Here is a 23,070-nt window from a genome sequence, read left to right as displayed (position 1 = left end):
GTTACAAACAATGGTTTCTTTCCATGCTGAAGTAGACTGTTTTGTTTATTTCTAGTTATTCACTTCGCCACCACTATGTAGCACTGCCCATTTTCACGTGAGCTGCTACTTATTCATGCATTAGGAGCTACATGAAACTGCTAATATTCAACTGTTTTTGACCTTCATAAACAGTAATATAATGTGGTTCAAGCTAATACCTCTTCACCTTACTAACATCAGGTTTGACCATGCAATTTGCTTTGGTCAATGGATATATGTGCCATGTCTCATTAGAAGCTTAAGAGGCACTGTTGCCCAGCCCGTGTGGCTCAATGGTTTCGCATCCACCTATAAACCAGGTCACAATTCGATTCCCAGCCAGGGCACATGCTCAGGTTGTGGACTCAATCCCCAGTTGGGGGCCTGCAGGAGGCAGCTGATCAATGATTCTCTCTCATCATTGATGTTTCTATCTCTCTCTCCCTCTCCCTTCCTCTCTGAAATAAAAGAGAGAGAGAGAGAGAGAGAGAGAGAGAGAGAGACTGTTTCACCTCAGTTCTCTGAATTTCATCCCCTCTTAAAGAACATGTTCCAGATGGATGCTGTACTTTAGCTTGAACTGCAGATGAAAAAAGACAGGTAGGGCCCTGCCCGGTTTGGCTCAGTGGATAGAGCATCAGCCTGCAGACTGAAGGGTCCCAGGTCCAATTCCGGTCAAGGGCATGTACCTAGGTTGTGGGCACATCCCCAGTAGGGAGTGTGCAGGAGGCAGCTGATCGATGTTTCTCTCTATCCCTCTCCCTCTCCCTTCCTTTCTGTAAAAAATCAATAAAATATATTTTTTAAAAAAACAAAAAAAGACAGGCAGGGCCAATCTGCAACCTGAACAGGACTACAACCAAACCTTGTAATCATATTATAAAAGAAATCTCATGTTTTTGAAAGCTATCACATTTTAGGTTTTCTTTTTTATTGTTGACACTATTACAGACGTACTTCCCTTTCCCACCCACACGAAATTTTAAGTTTATCTGAAATAACAACATACACAACTAACAAAAGTTGAATGTACAAAAGGCACTCTCAAAACCCTATTTTTGAATTTCAACCCAGCATGTTGGGGTGGGGGTAGGGAGCAGGGAGGAACACTTTTTATATATAGCAGGTCTTTGCCTTGAATGACATGGTTTTGTTCAATGTTAGTTTGCTACTACACTGACGAGATGAATAGTTAAATAGGAACTTAACTCTTATATATATCAATTAGCCAATGGTAAAATTGGTTGTTATACATCGTTTTGCTTAAAATCATAACCTATCGAGGACATTAAATGAGGATTTACCGTACACACACACACACACATCATCCTTATAAATTAGGACCAATTGATTCTCATTCTACAGACTGGGAGAATGAAGGCCTAAGAGGCAAGTAACTTGTCCAAAGTCACATCTAGTAAATTGCATGCTGGACCTCCAGAAGCCATGTAACCTTTCAGTATATTATACTACTTACCCAAGAACACATTTGTCCATCCCTGTGACAGAAACTCCTTTCCCCACAATTCCCAAATAAAATGCAAATGAAAAGGCTCATTAATTAGCTAAAATGATACAGAGGTATATAATAAATTTCTGAAAAGAGTTTCAATATATCAAAATATACCAAGTTCCTTGCTTTCAACTTTCAGAGAGCAGTCAAGCAGCATTCCTCAAATTATATTATGTCCCATCCTTACTGGAAAGTACATAGTGAACTCATAAATTCAAAAATTGTATTCTCATTTTAGATACACACAGTGGATATTGTTATACTAAAAAACTCTGAGTTCTACAGTAAAAAAAACCTGTTTAACCTAGGACTTTGCTGAATTTGTTCACAGAATACAATTTTTTAGCAGACATAACTTGTAAAATAATGGATTAGCAATAAATATAACTTTCATAAGAAAGGTATTTATGCCCTGGCCAGCTTGGCTCAGTGGATAGAGCGTTGTTGGCCTGCGGACTGAAGACTCCCAGGTTTAATTCCAGTCAAGGGCATGTGCCCCAATTACTGGCTTGATCCCCAGTAGAGGTGTGCAGGAGGCAGTTGATTCCTGTCATCATTGATGTTTCTCTCTTTCTCATGCTCCCTTCCTCTCTGAAGTCAATAAAAATATATTTAAATAAATAAATAAATAAAATTAAAAAGGTAGTTACATGTGCATAGATTTAGAGAGCAACAGAGGTTATATTCTAGCATCTGAAAATATTAAAGTCAATAGTAAGTCTATACTTGTATGAGACATGAGTAGGTTAAAAAAAACAAAACAATAAAAAGCCTGGACAGATATATATTTTACATACAATTAAGAAGAAATGAATCCTAGCTGGTTTGACTGATTGGATAAAGTGTCAGCCTGAGAACTGAAGGGTCCTGGGTGAGATTCTCAATCCCTAGTAGGGGTGTGCAGGAGGCAGCTGATCAATGATTTGCTCTCATCATTGATGTTTCTATCTCTTTCTCCCTCTCCCTTCCTCTCTGAAATCAATAAAAATATATTTTTAAAAAAAGAAATGAAAAAGGTGTTCATTTTCTCTGTAAAAAAAAAGATATTCATTCTCTGTGTAAAACAAATGAGAGTAAATGGGTTGGGATGATGAAAAATTTCTGAAGATGAATAGTTGTGATTACATAACAATTTGAATTAATGTCACTGAACTGCACACTTAAAAATGGCTAAAATGGTACATTTTATTTATTCATATTTTACTAAATAAGAAAAAGTAAATGGGTATGTGAATGGGAGAAGATGTAAGAGAAGATATACAAAGTGTCCCAAAAAAATGTATACACACTTTAACAGCTGATAGCTCAATTTTGAAAATGAAATATATTTTAATAAACACTACCTTTGTAATTATTCAAAGCGTATATGTACATTTTTTGGGACATCCTATACATTTCTAAGTAAAAAACATACGTAGAGAATAAGAAGTGCTGCTATACCCAGCTGGCACGGCTCAGTGGTTGAGCATTCATCCATGAACCAGAAGATCATGGTTCGGGTTTGATTCTGGGTCAGGGCACTTACCCAGGTTTCCGGCTTGATTCCCATTAGGGGGCAAGCAGGAGGCAGCCCATCAGTGATTTTCTCTCATTGATGTTTCTATCTCCCTCTCCCTTCATCTGTGAAATCAATAACAGCATATTAAAAAAAAGTGCTGCTAGGGAAATTTCCATGTCCAAAATAAACAGAGGCAGTTTTTCTAATTAATTTTGATTGTATTTCTAAACATTTTATGATTCTACACAATTTAGCACATTCTGCATACAGCACAGGTTTGACTATTCACTGGTTGAGTTCAAATGGCATTTGAGAAACTACACAAAAGCATTTGAACAAGGATGAAAAATAATAAATACTGCAGGGGGAAAATGGTATTAATGTATGATAGTAAATCAACTCTCTCCAAAAGCACCCTATTATGTTTTACAAGTCCTTTAACTTGAGTGTTAGTGTTTAATGGGATCATTTTATTTATTTTTTAAAATTCCTGTATTTTATTTTATTTTCACCTGAAGATATTTTCCCATAGAATTTTAGAGAGAGTGGAAGAGAGAGGGAAAGACAGACAGAAATATCAATGTGAGAGAAACACACTATGCCTCCTGCACAAGCCCTGACCAGGGCCCAGGCCGGGGAGGAGCCTGAAACCGCGACCCTTCAGCCGGGCGAGGCTCTGTCCACTGAGCAAACCTGGCTGGGGCTTGATGGGATCATTTTAAACCTAACTTTCCAGATCCAGGGTTGATAAGCTGAAAGGATCTACCTCAAGTTAACCATTCAAGAACCACCACTGTGTAAAAATAGTTAATTTACTATTTAAGAGTGGGAATTACTGCAAAGGGCTGAAATTACTTATGCAGAAAAATCTGAATCCTCTAACTAGCTTTGTGATGATGGCCAAGTCCCCAAACCTCTGGGTGCCTGTGTTTAAATGCTACTATTTATAAGCACTTTGGACAGTGTCTGACACACAGTAACTACTACACAAGCGTTTGGTAAATAATGCTCACTGGTCAACCTCTCTGGTACCAAGAAAAATAGTCCACATAAAACACCAAATTACCATCAAAGGGTTCTTTACTTAGTAAAGACTCAGAACAAAGTAAAATGAATGACCTTAGCGGGTAGTCCCCTAATAAGACAACTGGAGGAACAGTTACTCCAGAGCAGGGTTTCTCAACCTCCGCGGTGTTGACATTTGGGGCCAGATGGTTCTTGGGGGCGGGGGGAGGGCGTCCTGTCCTGTGCACTGCAGAAGGCCTAGCAGCCCCGACCTCTACTCAACCAGGTGCCAGTACAACCCCGGTTACAACCACCACGACTGTTTCCGGACACAGGCCTGGGAGGCAGAGCGTCCCCGTGGGGAACCACTGCTCTGCGGACCCACCGACAAAGCCGAGCAATCGGCTCCCGCCAGCGGCTCAACAGCGCCCCTCCCGTCAGTGTGGGGATCGAGGACCATCCCCGCTGTTACTGACTCCACAGACTCACGCCTCCTCCCTACACTGGTCCCAAGCAGCCAAAAAACTTTATACTTCTGACTATAACAATCACAGCAACCGCATTTTTAAAAAAATATATTTTATTGATTTTTTACAGAGAGGAAGGGAGAGGGATAGAGAGCCAGAAACATCGATGAGAGAGAAACATCGACCAGCTGCCTCCTGCACACCCCCCACTGGGGATGCGCCCGCAACCAAGGTACATGCCCCTGACCGGAATCGAACCCGGGACCCTTGAGTCCGCAGGCCGGCGCTCTATCCACTGAGCCAAACCGGCCAGGGCAACCGCATTTTTTCAAGGTATATACAGTGCCGCGCAAAAGCTCCAAAGCGCTTTCCACTGGTATTAAAGGGAAGAACATAAAAAAAAAAAACGTTCACACTAGGAGAACCGGCTGTTCTTGACATTGAATTCCTGCCCTAAAAACGAAGCTCCAGATGACTGCTTGCAGTTGCTCCAAACAAATCACTTCTGCACGTAACCGCATTCCTCCTCATCTACACCGCAGTGCCACGACTTGAGGAATTCGAGTAGGCGGGTCCCGAGGACCTCAGGCCCGCTGCTCAAACCCGAGGGGGACACACCGGAAAAGGAGCCGGGCTGCGGGCGGACCCTCTCCCGCCACCGTCCGCACAACCCGGCTTCTTAAAGGCACAGCGCGCAGCCTCGCTAACCGCTGCCCGGCGCCAGAACCTGCCCTGAGGGAAGGCGGCGGGCCCCGCCCCGCCCCGCTCGCGAGCCCCGCCCCGAGGAAGACCCTCGCCCCACCCCGGGCCAGGGCCCGCCCCCAGCTTCCCAGGCCTCCTTCCTGTGGGAAGTGCGGCGCCTTTCCCGTCCCTCACCCTCTCGGCTCCGCCTGGCAGCCGCGCCGCCGCCGAGCGTCGGCTGAGCCGGCGGGGGGCGTTCGAAAAGCGGGGTGAGGGACCCTCCAACGCGCAGTTCTGCACACAGGCCCAGGCCCGCCTCAGGCATCCGGCCCTGTCTGGACACCAGCCGCCAGCCCGCCCTCCCGCTCTCCCGCCGCGGGCGAGAGCCTACCTCGCCACCAGTACGTCTTGGACAAGTCGTGCCAGGTCTGGTGCTGGGTGTGGTGAGTGCCGCCCGGGCCCAGGTGCGCCGCCTCGATGAGCCCCCAGCGCCGCTCGGGCTGCAGCACCACCTCCAGCTCCGCGAAGGTCTTGCGGTGCCGCTGCCGCCGCTGGTAGTACAGGGTCCCGTCGCGCACCACGTAGCAGGCGGCCGCCTTGCGGATTTTGCGCTTGACATTGCCCTCGGTGCCCGGCGCGTACGGCTCGCACTCGTTCGTCAGGTAGCGCAGGATGGCCCGGTAGCTTTCCTCGCTTGACATCGCTGACCCGGGCTCCCCGAGAACGCCTGTCAGCGGCGCGGGAGGACGACAGCGGCTCTGGCTCCGGGCGGATGTTACGGCTGCGCAGACGCTGCCGGGAGGAACGGCCGTGCCTGTGGTGAGTGCTCGTCGACCGCGCCCGCAGCGCGGAGGGAGAACTAACGAGTTGGTAACTAGGGGGAACTGCACTTCTCCAGCGCGCGGGATCCGCTGGCGACTGAGAAAATGGCTGCTGCACCACCGGAAGTGACGTGAACCCAGGCGTGGGCGAGGGAACGCGCCCTGATTGGATCCCAGCCCGTCGAGTGACGTCAGGACCGCGGGAGGACATTTTGGAAGCGGGTAGGCCCTCCCTGGGAGATGGAGCTGGCTTAGGCCCGACATCTTAAGTCCTGGCAGTTTCCCTTCTAATTTTCCCCTCCTTTCCCATGCTCTGAGCATGTGTGGGATCCGATGGGCAATTGTTATTCCATCCGAGATGCCCTAAGGCAGCCGTTCCCAACCTGTGGGTCGCCAACCTGTGGGTCCAACGACCCTTCACAGGGGTCGCCTGCCTAAGGTGTAAAGGAGTCTGTTCCCCTCCCCCCGCCCCCACCGTCTGAGACACCTGAGGACATAAAAGCATCAGATTTTAAGTCTTCGATTGAGAGGCTAGCGGCCTATGAATACAAAACCGAAGAGACCCCATTTACACGGAAATGTGGCTTCCAGTTAAGTGTTATAAAACTCAAAGTCGATTTATTTATTTTTATTTATTTTTTAAGTATATTTTATTGATTTTTTACAGAGAGGAAGCGAGAGGGATAGAGAGTTAGAAACATTGATGAGAGCTCTGGCTGGTTTGGCTCAGTGGACAGAGCGTCAGCCTACGGACTGAAGGGTCCCAGGTTCGTCTCCGGTCAAGGGCACATGCCCGAGCCTCGGGCTCATCCCCAGTAGGGGGCGCGCAGGAGGCAGCCAATCAATGATACTCTCTCATCATTGATGTTTCTGTCTTTCTCTCCCTCGTCCTCCCTCTCTGAAATCAATTTTAAAAAAAAAGAAAAGAAACATCGATGAAAGAGAAACATGGATCAGCTGCCTCCTGCACACCCCCCACTGGGGATGTGCTCACAACCAAGGTACATGTCCTTGACCAGAATCGAACCCGGGACCCCTTCAAAGCCTATTTATTGATGGGAGTTATAATTTATTTCTAAACTTCAACCACTAGCTTCAAACTACCCGTGGGATAGTCAGGATTTTTCAGGAATGGCCTGATTATATAGAGACTTTTCTACATATGAAGGTAATATTGTTGGCAAGGAGTGTGGAGGATGGCTAACGCTATTTTCTTAACCTCATTTGCATATTTTTACATATGCTTAGAGGGGGAATTCTCCATTTCCCCCTAAGCAAACTTAAACTGTGTTTTCCATTCTGCAGTGTAGGTCCAGTTTCACATTTTTAGCTGGTAGTCCAGAGCCCTGGTCCTAGGTTGGATCTGCAGTGCAGACCAGAGCCACAGGCCAGCACATTGCTAGGTTACTGGGCAGGTCCTGGCAGTGCTTCTCTGGGTCCTGAAACTCCAGATCAACACCTTCCTCTCGCAGCCAGGAATCTGAGAGGTGGGGGCAGTAGGCTCACAAAACAGGATGTGCCCAGTCTCCAAGTACTTGGGGTGGGGGTTGAGACGTTTCCAGATGACCCAGAAACCCGAGGCAGCATTCTTGAAAGATTGTGGCTCTAGGTACGTGAGCTCCCAGGCCCAGAGGAAAGACAGAGCTAAGAAGGCTGGGAATTACCCAGGGTCATTAACTCAGTCCACAGACTACAGCTGGAGAAAGAAGGAAGAATTAGAAGGTGGGAGATACACCCTTCCCCCATGGGTAGATGTCCAAATCCATCCTCCAAAAGCCGTGTATGTGCTCAGCTCAGCATCACCACTCTTCTACTGAAATCCATGCCCTTTAAAGATCAACTTGGCCCTAGCCAGGTGACTCGGAACATCATCCTGTTCACCAAAACGTTGTGGGTTCAATTCCCAGTCAGGGCACATACCCAGATAGCAGGTTGAATCCCTGGGTTGGGGCAAGTTTGCGAGGCAACCAATCAATGTCTCTCTTATATTGATGTTTTCCTCTCCGCTCCTCCTTCTACAAAAAAAATAAATAAATAAAAAATAAAAAAGATCAATTTAATATAAAAAGTAATATAAAAAGTAAGTCTATTAACATAAAATTGCAAGTAAACAAATTGTGGAATGGCAAAGAAAAACTAAGTTAAAGAAATCCCCTTGCCAGCCAGTGTGGCTCAGTAGTTAAGTGTTCACCTGGGAACCAGAGATCTTGGTTCGATTCCTAGTCAGGACTCCTGCCCTGGTTGTGGGCTCAATCCCCAATGTGGGATGTGTAGGAGGCAGCCAGTCAATGGTTCTCTCTCATCATTGATGTTTTTATCTCTCCCTCTCCCTTCTCTGAAATCAATAAAAATATATTTTTTTAAAAAGGAAGAAATCCCCCTACACCCAATTTAGATTCTGCTAAAACACAATCTGTGAAAGCACCGAGGGCTCACTAATACTTGGATTCTCCTGTGTTTGGGTCAATACAGAGACATGTTTTAGTAAAATGTTTTACAGGTGCTCCAGTTGTCTTCCTGACAAAAGCTGAACTTGCTGTCCTGTGATATGAGAACAGGGATGTAGTGGTGCCAGCAGCGAGTGGGACTGAAATTGACCACAGTGATGGGGAGGAGGCAGACAGCTGCCTAAAAGGGGTGATGGGGTGCACTTCCATCTTCTCAGATGGGCAGCCCACTCTCTTTGTTGCCCTGAACCTTTGGTGTGATGACCCTTCCTCTTCTTGGAGTCTCCCCTCCTCTGTCCTTGCCCTAGGACAAGTCTGTCCACCCTGCAGTCAGATCTCTTTTTCCCTGAGGTTGAGTTCTCGGAACTGGCCATCACATGGTGGCAGCAAAGGGAGCAGCTGAAACTTTAGGATCCAGGGAGCCTGTGGTATCACCATGGAAACCCCTGGATTAGTCCTGGCCAGTGTGGGTCATTTGGGTTGGAGCATCATCCCACCGGTTGGGGGGCCCTTTTCATCTGGGGAGTTCTGCGATTTGGTGGGGCCTTTGATAAGAACCAGGCCTCCCTGGACATACCACTAAATGAGCAGGGCTGATGCACACCTACCCCAGGATGGCACAGAAGGGGAGTTGGGGTGGAATGTGGGTCACCTCCTGGGATGGAGGTGGCATGAACCAGGAAGATGCCATGTTCACTTACATCTCTGCGGCTCATGCTTAATCTCGTGATTTTTATTATTCCACAAGAAATTAAACCCTCATTTTGACCTCTTGAAGTTACGTTATTATGGGTTTAACTACCTCTCTTGGTCGTATCCACAGAATAGGGGATGTTTTAAGGTAGTATATCAGTATTTGTGCAACAAATTTATGATATTTATTCACTTTTAACCAATGCCAAATGTCAACTATGGGCCCCAGGGAAGCCCAGATCCCCTCATGGTACGAAATGCCTTTCCCACATCCGGAGTTACCCTCCTTCTCGGAGACCCCAGGCCATCCATGCCCCATACTGCAGCCCTGCTTCTCAATGGACTCTGGAAGCAATGCCTCAACATGTTCCTGTCCTTCACTTGGTCCCACATCTTCCACCTGCCCGAAGGGTTATTCTCTCCTCTATGCCTAACCTTTCTGGAAGCTGTGTCATTTCCCATCATATGCTGTGGATCGCCTGTCCCCAGCCAGCTCTGCAGAGTTCCTGGAGTCCAGGCTGGCCTCCTGAGCTCCAGCCAAACACCTACTGTCAGAAGTGTTCACTACACTACAGTGGCAGTTATACTGTCATATAAGTGGATCAAATCAATATCTGTTCACCTTAAACTCACACAATATTATATGTCAAATAATGCTTATTTAATTTTAAAAAAGTAGCCAGTTCTGTGAAACTAGAAAGAAGACTTGATGTTTGCCTGAATGCTCAAGTTACAGGTTATGATTGGGGAAACTATGTTCAAATAACTTCAGGATCTATTTTATTGGCCATTTAAAATACAAAGCATTTGCCCTGGCTGGTTTGGCTCGGTGGATAGAGCGACAGCCTTCAGACTGAAGGGTCCCGGGTTCGATTCCAGTCAAGGGCATATGCCCAGGTTTCGAGCTCGATCCCCTGTAGGGGGCATGCAGGAGGCAACCGATCAGTGATTCTCATCATTGATATTTCTATCTCCCTCTCCCTCTCTGAAATCAGTAAAAATATTTAAAAAATAAGATAAAATACAAAGCATTTTATTTGTAAACTCCTGAAATCTGAAAACAAGACAACCTAGGTTATACAGTTTCCCAAAGAGAGTGTCTGGGGTACCATCTAAGCTATTTGCAGTCAAGCCTCCATTCAGCCAAGGGTAGCCTGGGACCACCGATCAGAAGCCATAGACCGCTACCCACCTGCAGATCCTAAAGCCAGGGTCTCAGTCATGGACTCCCTCGTCAGAAACCAGCAACAGCCAATCCACATGTAGAGCCCTTGTCCTGGCGCTACAACTGACCCTCCACACAGCAAAGGACAGCTGCTAAACACTGCTCCCCAACTGCCAGGCCCTATCCGCATGCACATAGAGTGTCCAATCAACCCCGAGTTGTTTTGTTCCTCAGCATCCCCAAGTCTTCAACTGCCTGTGGCTGCTACCTGGTAGAAAGGAAACACCTCATACCAGTCCTCATTCACCCCATTATCAAAGTGTCCTTGAGAATCTTCAACCCACATGGTGCAGGGAGTGTAGAGAAGACTCACATACCTCCCATCTTCTCCTGGCTGCCTTGGTCCTGGCTATGTCCCTAGTTCCGAGGTGGTACCCCATCGGCCAGAGAGGGAAGAACTAGTCCCATAAGCCTCTCCCCCTCTAAAACTCATAATGATCAAAGACCAGGAAACAGGACAGGAAGAACAGCCTAAACTCAAAAGAACTAACATAAAAAATCAGATGTCCTGGCAGAAATTTGTCTTCCAGGTCAGGGGGAAGGTCAAGAGCTGTGTGTGAAGGTAGATTGTGTCTTTGTCAGAGGTGGGCTCCTGAACATCAGTGGTTGGGGCCAGGTGCTGAGACCTGGCTTGTGTTTGGAGCCATTCACAGCAAGTTTCCTTGGATGACTCATTGTCCTAAGGTGCTGGTAGGCCCAGCTGGGACCAATGTCAGCCTGGTGGGTAACCTGGTGGCATGTCACTTGGGGGACTATTTTTTTTTTTTTTTTTTTTTTTATTGTTTTATTGCTTAAAGTATTACAAAGAGTATTACATATGTCTCCTTTTTTCCCCCAACCTTGACAATCCCCTGGCCTCCCCTACCCCCCAGTGTCTTATGTCCATTGGTTATGCTTATATGCATGCATACAAGTCCTTTGGTTGATCTCTTTTTTTTTTTTTTTTTTTTTTTTTTTTATAATAATTTTTATTTCTTAAAGTATTACAAAGAGTGTTACATATGTCTCCTTTTGTTGGGGGACTATTTTCATCTGGGGAGTTCTCTGATTGAATGGTGTCTTAGGAATGGATGGGGCCTCCCTAAATAGCTCCACCAATTGAGGTGGGGAACTGGGAGCAAGATCTGGAGGAGGCCCAGGCCCTGAGCACAGAGGCGTCCCTGGCTGACCTCCAGGCCCTGGAGTGGAAGGTGGGGGCATTATAACAGGCCCAGCAGTGGTGTAGGTGGCAGGCCGAGGTCCCTGCTCTGGAGAGCTTCTATGATGAGGTGCAGGGGCTCTTGTGAGCGTTTGCCTTCCAGGCAACATGCCAAAGTGGGCAGAGATGATGTCCCCATGCACACCCACCCCGGGACAGACTAGAAGGGAGTTGGGTGGAGGTGATGTGGGCTTCATGATGTCGAGGACTTTTAAATAAATAATGGTGTTAGAATGCATAGAAGTGTGCCTGCGTGGGTGTGCTGTACGAGTCATTGCACTCTCCAGCTGGTTGGGTCTCCATGGGGCCACGGTCTAATTTGACACTCAGAACAGTGCTGTGAGGTGGGCAGGGGCCCCCAAGGCTGTGAGAAAGTGGTGGTGAACTACAGAGAGCTGACACTAAGCACCACCCGGTGGCATGTCCCCATCTACACTCTACAGGACACCCTGGCTCACCGCACACAATTTCCACCCAGAGGGAAAGGAGCGTTTCCCCCTCATTCCTAAGAGCGCACTGTGCTCTGGATCCCCCTCCGACAGCCAGAACAAAGCAGCCCCTTTGTGCCTGTTTCTTAAACTGACAATGGGAATTTAAAGTGAGAACACGTGAAAAAGAAACTGTTGCCCTGCCGAAACCGGTTTGGCTCAGTGGATAGAGGGTCGGCCTGCGGACTGAAGGGTCCCAGGTTCGATTCCGGTCAAGGGCATGTACCTGGGTTGCGGGCACATACCCAGTAGGTGTGCAGGAGGCAGCTGATCGATGTTTCTAACTCTATCCCTCTCCCTTCCTCTCAGTAAAAAATCAATAAAATATATTTTTTAAAAAACTGTTAGGTCTGATCAAATAATTGAATCGATACTCCATCCCCTGGGAACTGACCTTTAGGCCACTTCACAATGGACATTCCCTTTCACTTAGACCACATCTTACTGGCTAAGACCATTATCTCTCCCTTCCAGACTTCCCAGAATCCCGACCCACCCAGAGAATCTCCGTCCAGAAAAAGCCCGCCTAGAGTCCTTTAAAATCTCTAACTCCCTGTCCCTGGGTGCTGGCACCATTTTGGGGCTCAGCCCATCTGGTATCCAGATGACCTAATAAATGTATAATCCCTTACACCTTTGGCCTCGTGTGTTCCTCCTTCGGCAACCATAAAAGAAACAAAATAAAAAATAATAAAGTGAGACCACATACTTGTTTTCAGCTCTCAGCACATAATAGGTTTTCAGATTTTGGTGATTGTTTTCATAAACCCATATTAGGGCACTGTTGGGGGAAGTAGTGAACCCTGCCCACCCCTCCCCTCTCCCCGGAATGAAGGGTCCCAGGTTCGATTCCAGTCAACGCAGGTACCTCGGTTCCAGGCTAGGTCCCCCGCCCTGGTCAGGACACACACAGGAGGCAACCAATTGATGTGCATGGAGGTTTCTCTCTGTCTCTCCCCCTCCCTTCCACTCTCTCCAAAAATCAATGAAAAATATCCTCGGGTGAGGATTAACAAAAAATAAAAAGCACCATTAACTTAAGTCAAGCAGCTGGGAAGAAGACCCAAAAGGTGGTTAGCAAAAGCAAGAAGATGGGAGCAGGGAAGAGAGGAACTGGCCTGCACGCCATGGGAAGGGTCTGGTGCTGAAGGACCAGAGCCTCCCCCTCCTTTCAGATCCCACCTCTTGCCCTTCCCCAGACCTCTCTGATGGGCGGAGCCCGCGGCCCTGTTGCACCTTCCTTCTCCCCTCCAGCGGGCCAGAGCGGACTCGGAAATCTCGGAGGGTTCCCCCACTTCGCTCCTGCCTCGTGGGGACTTCGCAACCCCTGGGAGGGGGCAACAGTGGGTGTGCCCTTAGGGCGTTAGTTTGCGGCCCGCGCGCCGCTAGCGGTGCATCTCCAGCCGCGCACCTACCCGCTCAACCACCGCCCGCACCCGCCCCGCCGCCCCGCCGCCGCCAGCCGCGCACACAGGAATTAGCCTGCAAAAGCGGACTCACCCGCCGGGCCCACCTTCCCGCTCCGCCCAGGCAAGAAAGCACGCCCCACACACCCGCTGCCTCCACTGCACATGCGCCTCCCCCGCACACGCTACCACCGCAACACACCTGCGCTACGGCACACACGCACCTGCATTCGTTCCTGGCCCGGAGGAGGGGAGGAGGCGGTCCCTGATAGGTGACCAGGTGTGGCTGCAGCAGGGCCCACTTCCCAGGCTGTCTGGCCACCGTCCCCCCTTGAGAAGGGGAGTGGGAGGGAGAGGACAGGGAGAGACCAGTGTTTAGTTCCAAAAGTTAAGAGGGGGGGGGGGCTGCTGGCCTTGAAGGAGCCGTCAGGACCCAAGGCGAGATAGTCCCCGGCATTTGGGGAACAAGCTAGATGCCTGTTCACGCAGTGGTCAACAAGCATCTAGCATATGGGCCACCCCTCCCACAATTAGATATCCATGTTCTTCCCACAACAGGTCCTCCACCAAAATTCTCCACCGAGGACACCCCACTGAGCAAAGAACTAGCACCCAAAGGCACCAAGAGTCCCACGAATGCCCTTCACTTAGGGAACCAAACTCCAAGATCTATCCTTTGGTCTCCTGACAGGGCAACCTCCAACAGTGCCCCTGGGACACCGCCCACCTCCATCTAAGCTGTCCACTCCACCTAGGGTAGTCTGAGACCACTAATCAGAAGCCCATAACCCCCAGCCACCTGCAGACCCTAAAGCCAGGGTCTCTGTCCTGGACCCTGGTGTCAGGAAACAGCAACAGCTGACCCACATTCAGAGTCCGGGCAGCCCCACCTGCCTGCTCACCCTCCATCCCAGCTTCTGGCACCTGACTGCACGTCAGTCCCCAGCCTACCCTCAAAAGCCGTTTATGCCGGTCCACCTTCAGGAGCCAATAACTAGATTTCCAAACTGGACACCTTGCTCAGCAGAGGTAAACCTCAGGCCCCCAAGGAGAGCCACCAGCAACTTTGTGCCCAGCAGACCTTCCGTTCTGGCACTCCCCCTCTATGAAACAAAGGACACCTGCCAACCCTGCTCACCTACAGGCAGAACCCCACCCACATGCACACAGGGTGTCCAACCCCAACGTGTCCCTCAGTGTTCCCCCGATCAACTGCCTGTGACCATCAAGTGAGGTGGCTGGGAGAGACTGCTACCTGAGGGAAGAGAAATACCTCAGGCAGGTTCTAAAACGTCAGTGGTTGGTGGCTGGTGGAGGCCTGGCCAGCGCTTGGAGATACTCACAGCATGGCCCCTTGGATGACTCACTGTGCCAGGTGCTGGTGGGCACATGGCCTGGAGGCCTTTGCCCTGCCATCAACTTCAGCCTGATACCCTGTCACTTTGGGAGTCTTTTTACTCTAGGAAGTTTGGTCCAGAGGGAGCAAAAGATGCCATGCCTCAGAACAGAACCGGGCTGCTCTGAATCTGGCACCAGATGGCGGGAGGGGCGGTGGCTGGGAACAAGTTCTGGAGGAGATCCAGTGCCTGGCTGACCTCCTCTAGGCTGGAGGAGGTGGGGGCATTACAACAGGCACAGCAGTGGTGTGGGCAGGTGGCAGGCCAAGGTTTGTGCTCTGGAATTTTTATGGTGCGGTACCGGGGCTCCTGAAAAATTTTGCCTTATAGGCAACATGCCAAAGTGGGCAGGGCTGACATCCCCAAGCATACCCCACCCAGGACTGTACAGGAGGGTAGCGGAGGTGGACCTCAGGTCACATTCTAGAGTGGGGGTGGTGTGAGCTTCATTGTATGAGTTTTAAATAACCAAATGTGTTGGGATACCAAGTGTCCCTAAGTGGGTGCTATACAGTGGCAAGATGGCAGTCACTGCACCCCATCATTGCACTCTCCAGAGGCTAAGGGACCAGCAGGTGTAGCAGAACCCACAGGGCACTTAACCACAGGCCAAAGCTCCATCTGGGGCCTCAGTGAGAACGATTACGACTCAGATGGTGGGACATTCTGTGGCTTCAAAGCCACATATATCTCATTTGGTGAGTTGTCATAAGTTCCAAAGTTTCCCTGGCTCTAAGTAAAATCACTTTGGGTTTTAGTTTAATTCTGAGACTGAATTACAAGCCATTAGGAACTGGGCTGGGCGTGGTCCTGAGGCAGGGACCGGTTGTTGTGTCAAATGGCATGCAGGCCCATGTGCCTGCTGACCCGGAAGCTGAGCTGAGCAGCAAGGGAACACCCAACTGGGAGCTCAGCTCTGGACCTGCCATCAGGCCTCGCAGCTTGGCCTCCAGACCCAACCCCTCTCCTCCTGCACAGGGGTACAGAGGCCTAGTGCAGTCTGGGAGCTGGGTCAACTGCCCCACAAAGATCACCTCACCCCATAAAAGCAGATGGCCTGCAGGAAGTCTAGGCAGAGATGTCTCATATTTAATTCTCTTCAGTGAGGGCAGTCCAGACTGTGCCTTAGGCAGGCTCTGCCAAGTCCTCAGGGTGGTGGGGAGGGGGGGGGGGGCGTCAGGGACGCAGCTGATAAAAGGCTGGTCATTTCACCCAGGCAGGCAAGCTTCTGGGCCATTCTGTCCAGAAGGCTGTGCCTCTTTCAGGGGCTGCAGGCTCAGGACACAAGCAGCAGAGCCTGAGGTCTGTCCCCTGGAGCCTGTCCTTCAGTGACCTAGTCTGTTTCTACTTCTGTAAGGTAGAGCCTGGTTTACCCACTGACAGGCAGCTGAGGATGGAGTGAAGTGAGGGCTGTGAAAGCTCCCAGGGAATATGTTTCTCAAGAGGATGTGATGTGTTCATTGTATCCTTAAAACTTGGCACAATGTGGTACAGACAAGATGATCTACTTTCTGTACTTTTATCATTGATTACTATTTTCCACATCACATTTCGTATACACATATCTCTTGAACATCAGCAGACTACTCAGGCATTTCTGCAATTTTAACTATAGCTCTGTCAAACTCCCAGCTCAACAAACTGCTTTGGAAAGTTTATTCTACTGAAGATGTGCTCATCACGTAAACTTTGTTTTGGAAAATAGATTAATACAGCTGATAGTTTTAAGCACTTACAACTCAGCTATAAGGTAATGGTAAGAGGTGAGATACGATGACAATGACAGGTGTCTCATCGTCACCACCAGGATGGCAGGGACACAGGATTGGCCATTGGGGGTGGGGGGCTTTGAAAGCTTTATTCATTCTCATTTCTCTTTCTCTCTCAAAAGAAAAAAAAAAGAAGAAAAAGAGGTGAGATACCAGTGAACAAAAGTTAAAGCCAATTAACATAAATGTATTCACTTATCATGGAAAAAAATAATTGAAACAAATTAAAAGGTCTTTCTACAGACACAAGCAATAGAAAAAAGTGCATGTTTTAGTAATCAACTTGAACTCTATACAGCATCCTAGTGCTTAGTCACATGACCAAAAGGTTAAGACTTTGCCATCTATGTAATGTGCTCTTACATCTCAGCTGAGCAAAGCTAGTATTTAACCGTACAGATCTTATGTACATCATTTGGCTTAACATCTCTCCAACGAAGAGAACTTATATTAGGAGGTATTATTTCAGAGAAACGAACTCTTTTTAAAAATGCCTAAATCTTAAATTCTTAACTTTATAGTTCAACCATTACCATGTAGGCACAATATGCCTCTATTTTCAGAGTAAAAAATCCACAATTTAGTTATAGTCAGGTCTTTATTTAAGAATCTCATCTGCCAACTTAGCGTTTTCCACCAACACGGGGAGCAGAAACCTTCACAGGCTTCACAATCTTTTGCTTAGGTGCTGCCTTTGTGGGAGCCTGTAAAAAGATATATTATGTGGTATTATTCCATGCAACTTTCTTTTTTAATCACTTTTTTGCAACTCTTATGCCCAGTGTGGGATATGGAATCGTATCCTAACAAAAAAAGGACATTAATCATATAAGACAAATACTAATTTCTGTGTGTGTTTTTCACTATGCTTATCTAAATTGATAACATTGAGAAAAGCTGTGTAAACTCTATTATTGACAACTTCTCTGTAAGTTTAAAATTTCAAAATAAGCTTTAACGAACAAAACACCCAGAAACCAGTTATGAACATCACTGCCATTAGAGCCTTGCACTGAATTCTTTAAAAAACCCAAAACTTTTTATTTACCACAATTTGGATTAAAAGTAAGTTTTCTGCCTGGACAGCATGGCTCACTGGTTGAGTGTCAAACTATGAACCAGGAGATCATGGTTCGATTCCCATGCCCAGGTTGCAGGCTTGATCCCCGGTGGGGGGCATGTAGGAGGCAGCCAGTCAATGATTCTCATCATTGATGTTTCTATCTCTCCCTTCCTCTCTGAAATCAATAACACACACACGCAAGTGTGCACATTTTTTAAAAGTTAAGTTTTCCTGTTGTCTTAACTAAGAAATCCAAGACAATTCCACAATTACCTTAGCAGCAGCCATTGCTGTCTTTTTAGATGCTTGCTTAGCCTTTTTTGCTTCCTTGGCAGCCCTGTAGGGTTAAAAATAACTTAAGGCAAAGTGCTTTACTCTTTAAGGATACAGATTATTAACAAGGAGCTAGATCAGAGGTGGGCAAACTTTTTGACTCGAGGGCCACAATGGGTTCTTAAACTGGACCGGAGGGCCGGAACAAAAGCATGGATGGAGTGTTTGTGTGAACTAATATAAATTCAAAGTAAACATCATTACATAAAAGGGTATGGTCTTTTATTTTTTTAGTTTTATTCATTTCAAACGGGCGGTAGTTTGCCCACGGCTGAGCCAGATTGTTTTGGAAAAGTAAAATTATCATATTCTTTCTCTATCCCCAATTATTTTTAGGATAAGCCCAAGGGGGTTGTAATGTTATTAACCACCAAGTCAGTTTAACATATACTAGAAATTGTACAGCAGCATTCATTGCATGTAGAAATTTCAACAAATCAATTAGAGCCAAGCATGTCAAACTCTCGGCCCGTCATACTTGACTTAGACTGTATTATAAACTCCTGATTATTAAACCTAAATAATGCTCACAAGGAAGGCTTCCTCACCTGATAGCTTGTTCTCGCTGAGCTTTCCTAACTTCAGGCTTCTGGTTCCTCTTGGCCATTATATCAGCAAGAGATGCACCAGTGATGGCCCTCTGGAATTTGACTGCACGGCGGGTTCTTTTCTTTTGGATTTCTTCCTACAGAACAAAAAGACCGGGGGGGACACGACACACTTATGAATCGTTCTCCATGAATTTGGGTGAGAAATTAACAAAGTCTTTGAGGCAGGGTAAGTAAGTCTTAAGATTAGTATTTGTCTTAGTCCACTTGGGTTGCTGTAATAAAATACCAGACTGAACAGCTTATAAACAGAAATTTACTTCTCACAGGAGGCTGGCTGAAGTCAGGATACCAGCATTACCAGGTGAGGACTCTTCCTGCTGTAGCTTTAAACCCATGGTCGGCAAAATGCGGCTCGCGAGCCATATGCGGCTCTTTGGCCCCTTGAGTGTGGCTCTTCCTAAGCCTTAGGAGTACCCTAATTAAGTTAATAACAATGTACCTACCTATATAGTTTAAGTTTAAAAAATTTGGCTCTCAAAAGAAATTTCAATTGTCGTACTGTTGATATTTGGCTCCATTGACTAATGAGTTTGCCGACCACTGCTCTATACCTACCATATGTTGCAAGGGGTAGGGGAGCTCTCTCTTGGATCTTTTATTTAAGCCATCTATTACAAACCCTGGCCGTTTTTTACTACAAACAATGAAGCTCTAAGGAAGTTAACTGGATAGTACTTTAAAAAAACTGCTTATTAAGGCAGGGATATGCAAATATCTTTAAATGTTAAACAGGACACATGGAAAAAACAGGGGGAACATTTGAGGTTACACTAAAATGCTCATTTTACTTTAAACTTTCTACTGAGATGAAATCTTATATAAAATTCCACCATTTGCTTATTTACACTTTTTTCCATCTCAATACATTTAAAAAATATTTTTCTTATTGTGGTGAAATATATATATCAAGCTGACCATTTTAAAGCATTTTTAGTGTATAATTCAGTGACATTAAGAACACTCACAACTATGTGCAACCACTATTAATCTCCAGAACTTTTCACCACCCCAAACTTTGCACCTATTACACAATAGCTCCCCCCCAACCTTTATTTTTTGTCTTTATGAATTTGCCTACTTTATGTACCTCACAAAAGTGGAATCATAGAAGCTGGAGGCTTTTTAAGGCTGGATAATATTCCACTATATGCATATACCACATTTTGTTATTCACAAATCCACCAGAACATTTGGGTTGTTTCCACCTTTTGGCTATTGGGAATAACAGTTACAAACAGAAATATACAAGTTATCTGCATACGCTCCTGCTTACAATTCTCATGGGTATACAGTTAGAAATGGAATTGCTGGATCTTACAATAGTTCTGTTTAAAGTTCTGAGACACTGCCAAACCGTTTTTCCAGTGCCCGTGCCGTGCCCTCTTACACCAAGCCATGCCAAGGGTTCCCATTTCTCCACACCCTCATCAGCATATGGCCACCCCACTGGATGCTCAAATCCACTTTACTCCAAGCCTCCCGCACACTGATCCTACTGCCGCAGCACTCACACCTTTTCTCAAAAATCCCGGTCAAGCTGAGAGAGCACTTCAAAAAACACACCCAGTCCTGAGAACAATCAGGGGAGTCTTGAGAAACTCCACCGACACCTATGCCCATAATGTAATAAAAACCACACTACCATAATAATTACTTAGTTTCCGTTCACTGTAACACCTTAAGTTCTTCCAAGCGCCCTATACCCAAGTATGTTTGATGTGATTTACCTGACTTTGGCAAAGGATGCTTCAGATTTCAACTTGGCACTTACTGTGAGACCAATAAGAAACATAAGGAGACGCTTTACACCCATCATTTTCACTTCCCTGTCCGACGATGAGACTTTCCCACTGTCTCACTTAGCGACAGCTGTACAGAGCAGCAACCACGACCAGAGCTTGCCCACAACGTCCAGGCGCACTTCACTCACCGACTGTCCCTTTTTGTGCTTCCTCCTGTAGAGCACGGTCCAGTTGATCTGCCGAGGGTTCCTCTTGGACAGGAATGCCGACTCGCATTTTGCATTAAGAAACTGGAAAACCTGTCGCGGCAAGGCCCAAGTACAGACGTTACCTACTCCACTGGGCAACGCGGGCAAAGGCTGAGCTGAAACCCTTAGCAAACTAATTCATAGTTCTACGCCCTCCTTTTACCAAACCGAGGCCCAGAGACCAAGTGGCTGGGGTCACACAACGGCAAGTCACTAACCGGTGGCACCGCGGGTACCTGCCTTGGGTCCGGCCCTTTAAGAGCCGGCAAAGCTGAACGCCCGGGCATGGGAGGGCGGGGCGCCGCCTTCCGGAGGCATCCGCTTCCGGTCCCTCCCGGGAAGCCCGGCGGTCCGGTGTTGAGAAAGCAGCCAGACTTTATGGCGTTTTCCTCACACCGGGACATTAAAGTCACACAGGCTCCCAATTTCCGACCTGACTCACACCAGACCCAAGCTCCAGAACAATGCGCTCAGAGGATTCGGATCCCGACCACCGCACACAGGGCCCCTGAAGCAAGCCTTTCGGGGGCCGAGAACGACGGGGTACAGGAACCGCCTGGGCCGAGCCGGTCCCCCTTAGGAGCACACATCACCTTCCCGTCGGTCCGGGCATAGCGCCGCCCGTGTCCGGGGTAGATCTTGTACCCACTGAAGCTGCACAGCTCGACCCTGCAACGAAAGCGCAAGCGCATCAGGGAGGGTGTCGACGGCGGGGGCAGGCCATGTGGGGGCCGCCGGAGAGGCCATCCACCCGAGATGGAGAGGGATTGGGACCAAGGCCCCCGCTTACTTCATGGCTGCGGCCGCCGGAGAGCAGGAAAGAGGGTGAAGAGGAGGAGAGGATCATGGGAAGGACGTCAAGAGCGCAATCTCCTCCCCATTCCCGGCCCTAACCCCGGCGCTCGGCGATGACGTCACGCCCAGGCGCGGCGGGGCCGCCTTCCCTCGGAGGAGTGAATGCTGGGGGAGGCGGTGGGGCTCCGGGGCTGAGAGGGCGCAGTGCCGGCCGCGGTGGTTTCGGGAGTCTCTCTCCTGCGGTCCAGTGTGGCTGGGAGGGCGGAGCGTGGTCCCGGGAGGTGGGAGAGGTTCACATGCCTGGGTTTCGGGCTTGGTCCCCCGAGGGGGCCTGCAGGAGGCAGCCCATCCATGTTTCTCTCAAATCAATAAAAACATTTTTTAAAAAAGAAGAAATGACACAGGTATTCCCAGAAGCATTGTACATATTGTCATAAAGCACAAATTTACAACACCCGCCATAACTTTCCCCTGACTTTATCGTTACACTCTCTCTTATCGGCAAAAGGCGCAGCTGTATTCCATTCTCTTCATTTATTTATGGAGCAGTTCTGATCCAACGCTGGTGCTCTTCTCAGCTCTGTCTGCCTCCTGAGAAGCTACCTTCTCTTCGCTGCGTCTTCCCTTTATGCATCCTTCACCTGCTGCACGAAATTCCTGTGGCTGCTATTACTCATGACTACAACACTGGTAGCTAAGAAATTGGAATCCATTTTCTTTCAGTTCAGGAGGCCAGAGGTCTACATCGGTGTCACTGGACTGAAAGCCAGGCCCCTGTGCTCCCTCCTTGGCTCCGGGGCAGAACTGTTCCTTGCTGCGCCAGTTCCCACCCAGACAAGCCCTCTCCAATTCCGAACCCACAGAACCTGTGAGACCGTAACTGTGTATTGTTTCTAAGCCACTGGGTTTTGGGAGTAATTTGTTAACACTCCGGTGTGGGGTGAATTTCCCGCCAAAATATAAGATGGCGCGGGCAATTATTTAGGTTTCCCGCGCAAAATCAGGGATTTTTATGATACCTATTACCCCAATGGGTATGAAACGGTTCGCATACGCAGGTAGGTATCTTTGTGAACGGCAAACAAACAAATATTTGGTAATACGCAGTTACAATCGGCCCGAGTTTACACGTTTCCCGCACTCCACCGCAAATCTATATGAACCGAGTTAAGACGGCTCCGCGGAGTACGCGCAATTCACGGGAGCCGACTTAACTCGTTTCCGCCACTCCAAGTGTTAACATAGCAACGAGGCAGTGGTGAAAGCGGGGACTCGGGGAGCAGCAGTATCACTGGTCTTGGGCAGAGACAGGAGGAGGCGTGTTTGTGGGGGAGAGGGTCGTCGTGGCAAGACTCAGTTTAAGATGCCACACGACGTTAAGGTGGAGCCGTGTGGTGGAAGTTAAACAAGATCAGAAGGGTGTTGGGAACAGGTTATATTTTGGAGTCATGAACCTATAGGAATAGATAGTAGACCATGTGGAAAAACATCACCTTGTGCCACAGGCTGGCTACTCTGGAAGCATCTACTGAGACCGGATTTAGGGTGCAAGGTATTTACTAGGGGTCCGTCCTGTGAAAGGGGAAGGAAACAGTATCAGGCAGAAGGAAAATGCTTTGCTGGTCCAACAGAACCCCAGCCAGCCGGCC

General features: G+C 47.9%; 2 protein-coding genes across 2 annotated transcripts in view; both read right to left on the bottom strand.

The window, feature by feature from the left end:
• ZBTB11 (zinc finger and BTB domain containing 11) overlaps positions 1-6,227 on the bottom strand; it is a 35,199-nt gene extending 28,972 nt beyond the window's left edge. The window contains exon 1 of the mRNA XM_070406056.1: positions 5,577-6,227. Coding sequence (XP_070262157.1) covers positions 5,577-5,886 — 310 coding nt within the window. The 5' untranslated portion in view covers positions 5,887-6,227. The remainder of the gene's footprint in view (positions 1-5,576) is intronic.
• Positions 6,228-17,208: 10,981 nt separating this feature from the next.
• RPL24 (ribosomal protein L24) lies at positions 17,209-21,508 on the bottom strand. The gene is made up of 6 exons (XM_070406057.1): positions 21,417-21,508; positions 21,220-21,295; positions 20,567-20,677; positions 18,574-18,710; positions 17,966-18,029; positions 17,209-17,333 (listed from the first exon to the last, which is right to left on the bottom strand). The coding sequence occupies exons 1-6, from the start codon at positions 21,419-21,421 to the stop codon at positions 17,253-17,255; spliced, it is 474 nt and encodes a 157-aa protein (XP_070262158.1). The 5' UTR covers positions 21,422-21,508; the 3' UTR covers positions 17,209-17,252.
• Positions 21,509-23,070: the final 1,562 nt, after the last annotated feature.

This window comes from Myotis yumanensis, unplaced genomic scaffold (assembly GCF_028538775.1).
Source record: "Myotis yumanensis isolate MYYU_CA2020_CCGP unplaced genomic scaffold, mMyoYum1.0.hap1 SCAF_2, whole genome shotgun sequence".
In the NCBI taxonomy this organism is placed as follows: Eukaryota; Metazoa; Chordata; class Mammalia; order Chiroptera; family Vespertilionidae; genus Myotis; species Myotis yumanensis.
Note: the sequence above shows the minus strand (reverse complement) of the source record. Positions and strands in the feature narration are given on the sequence as shown.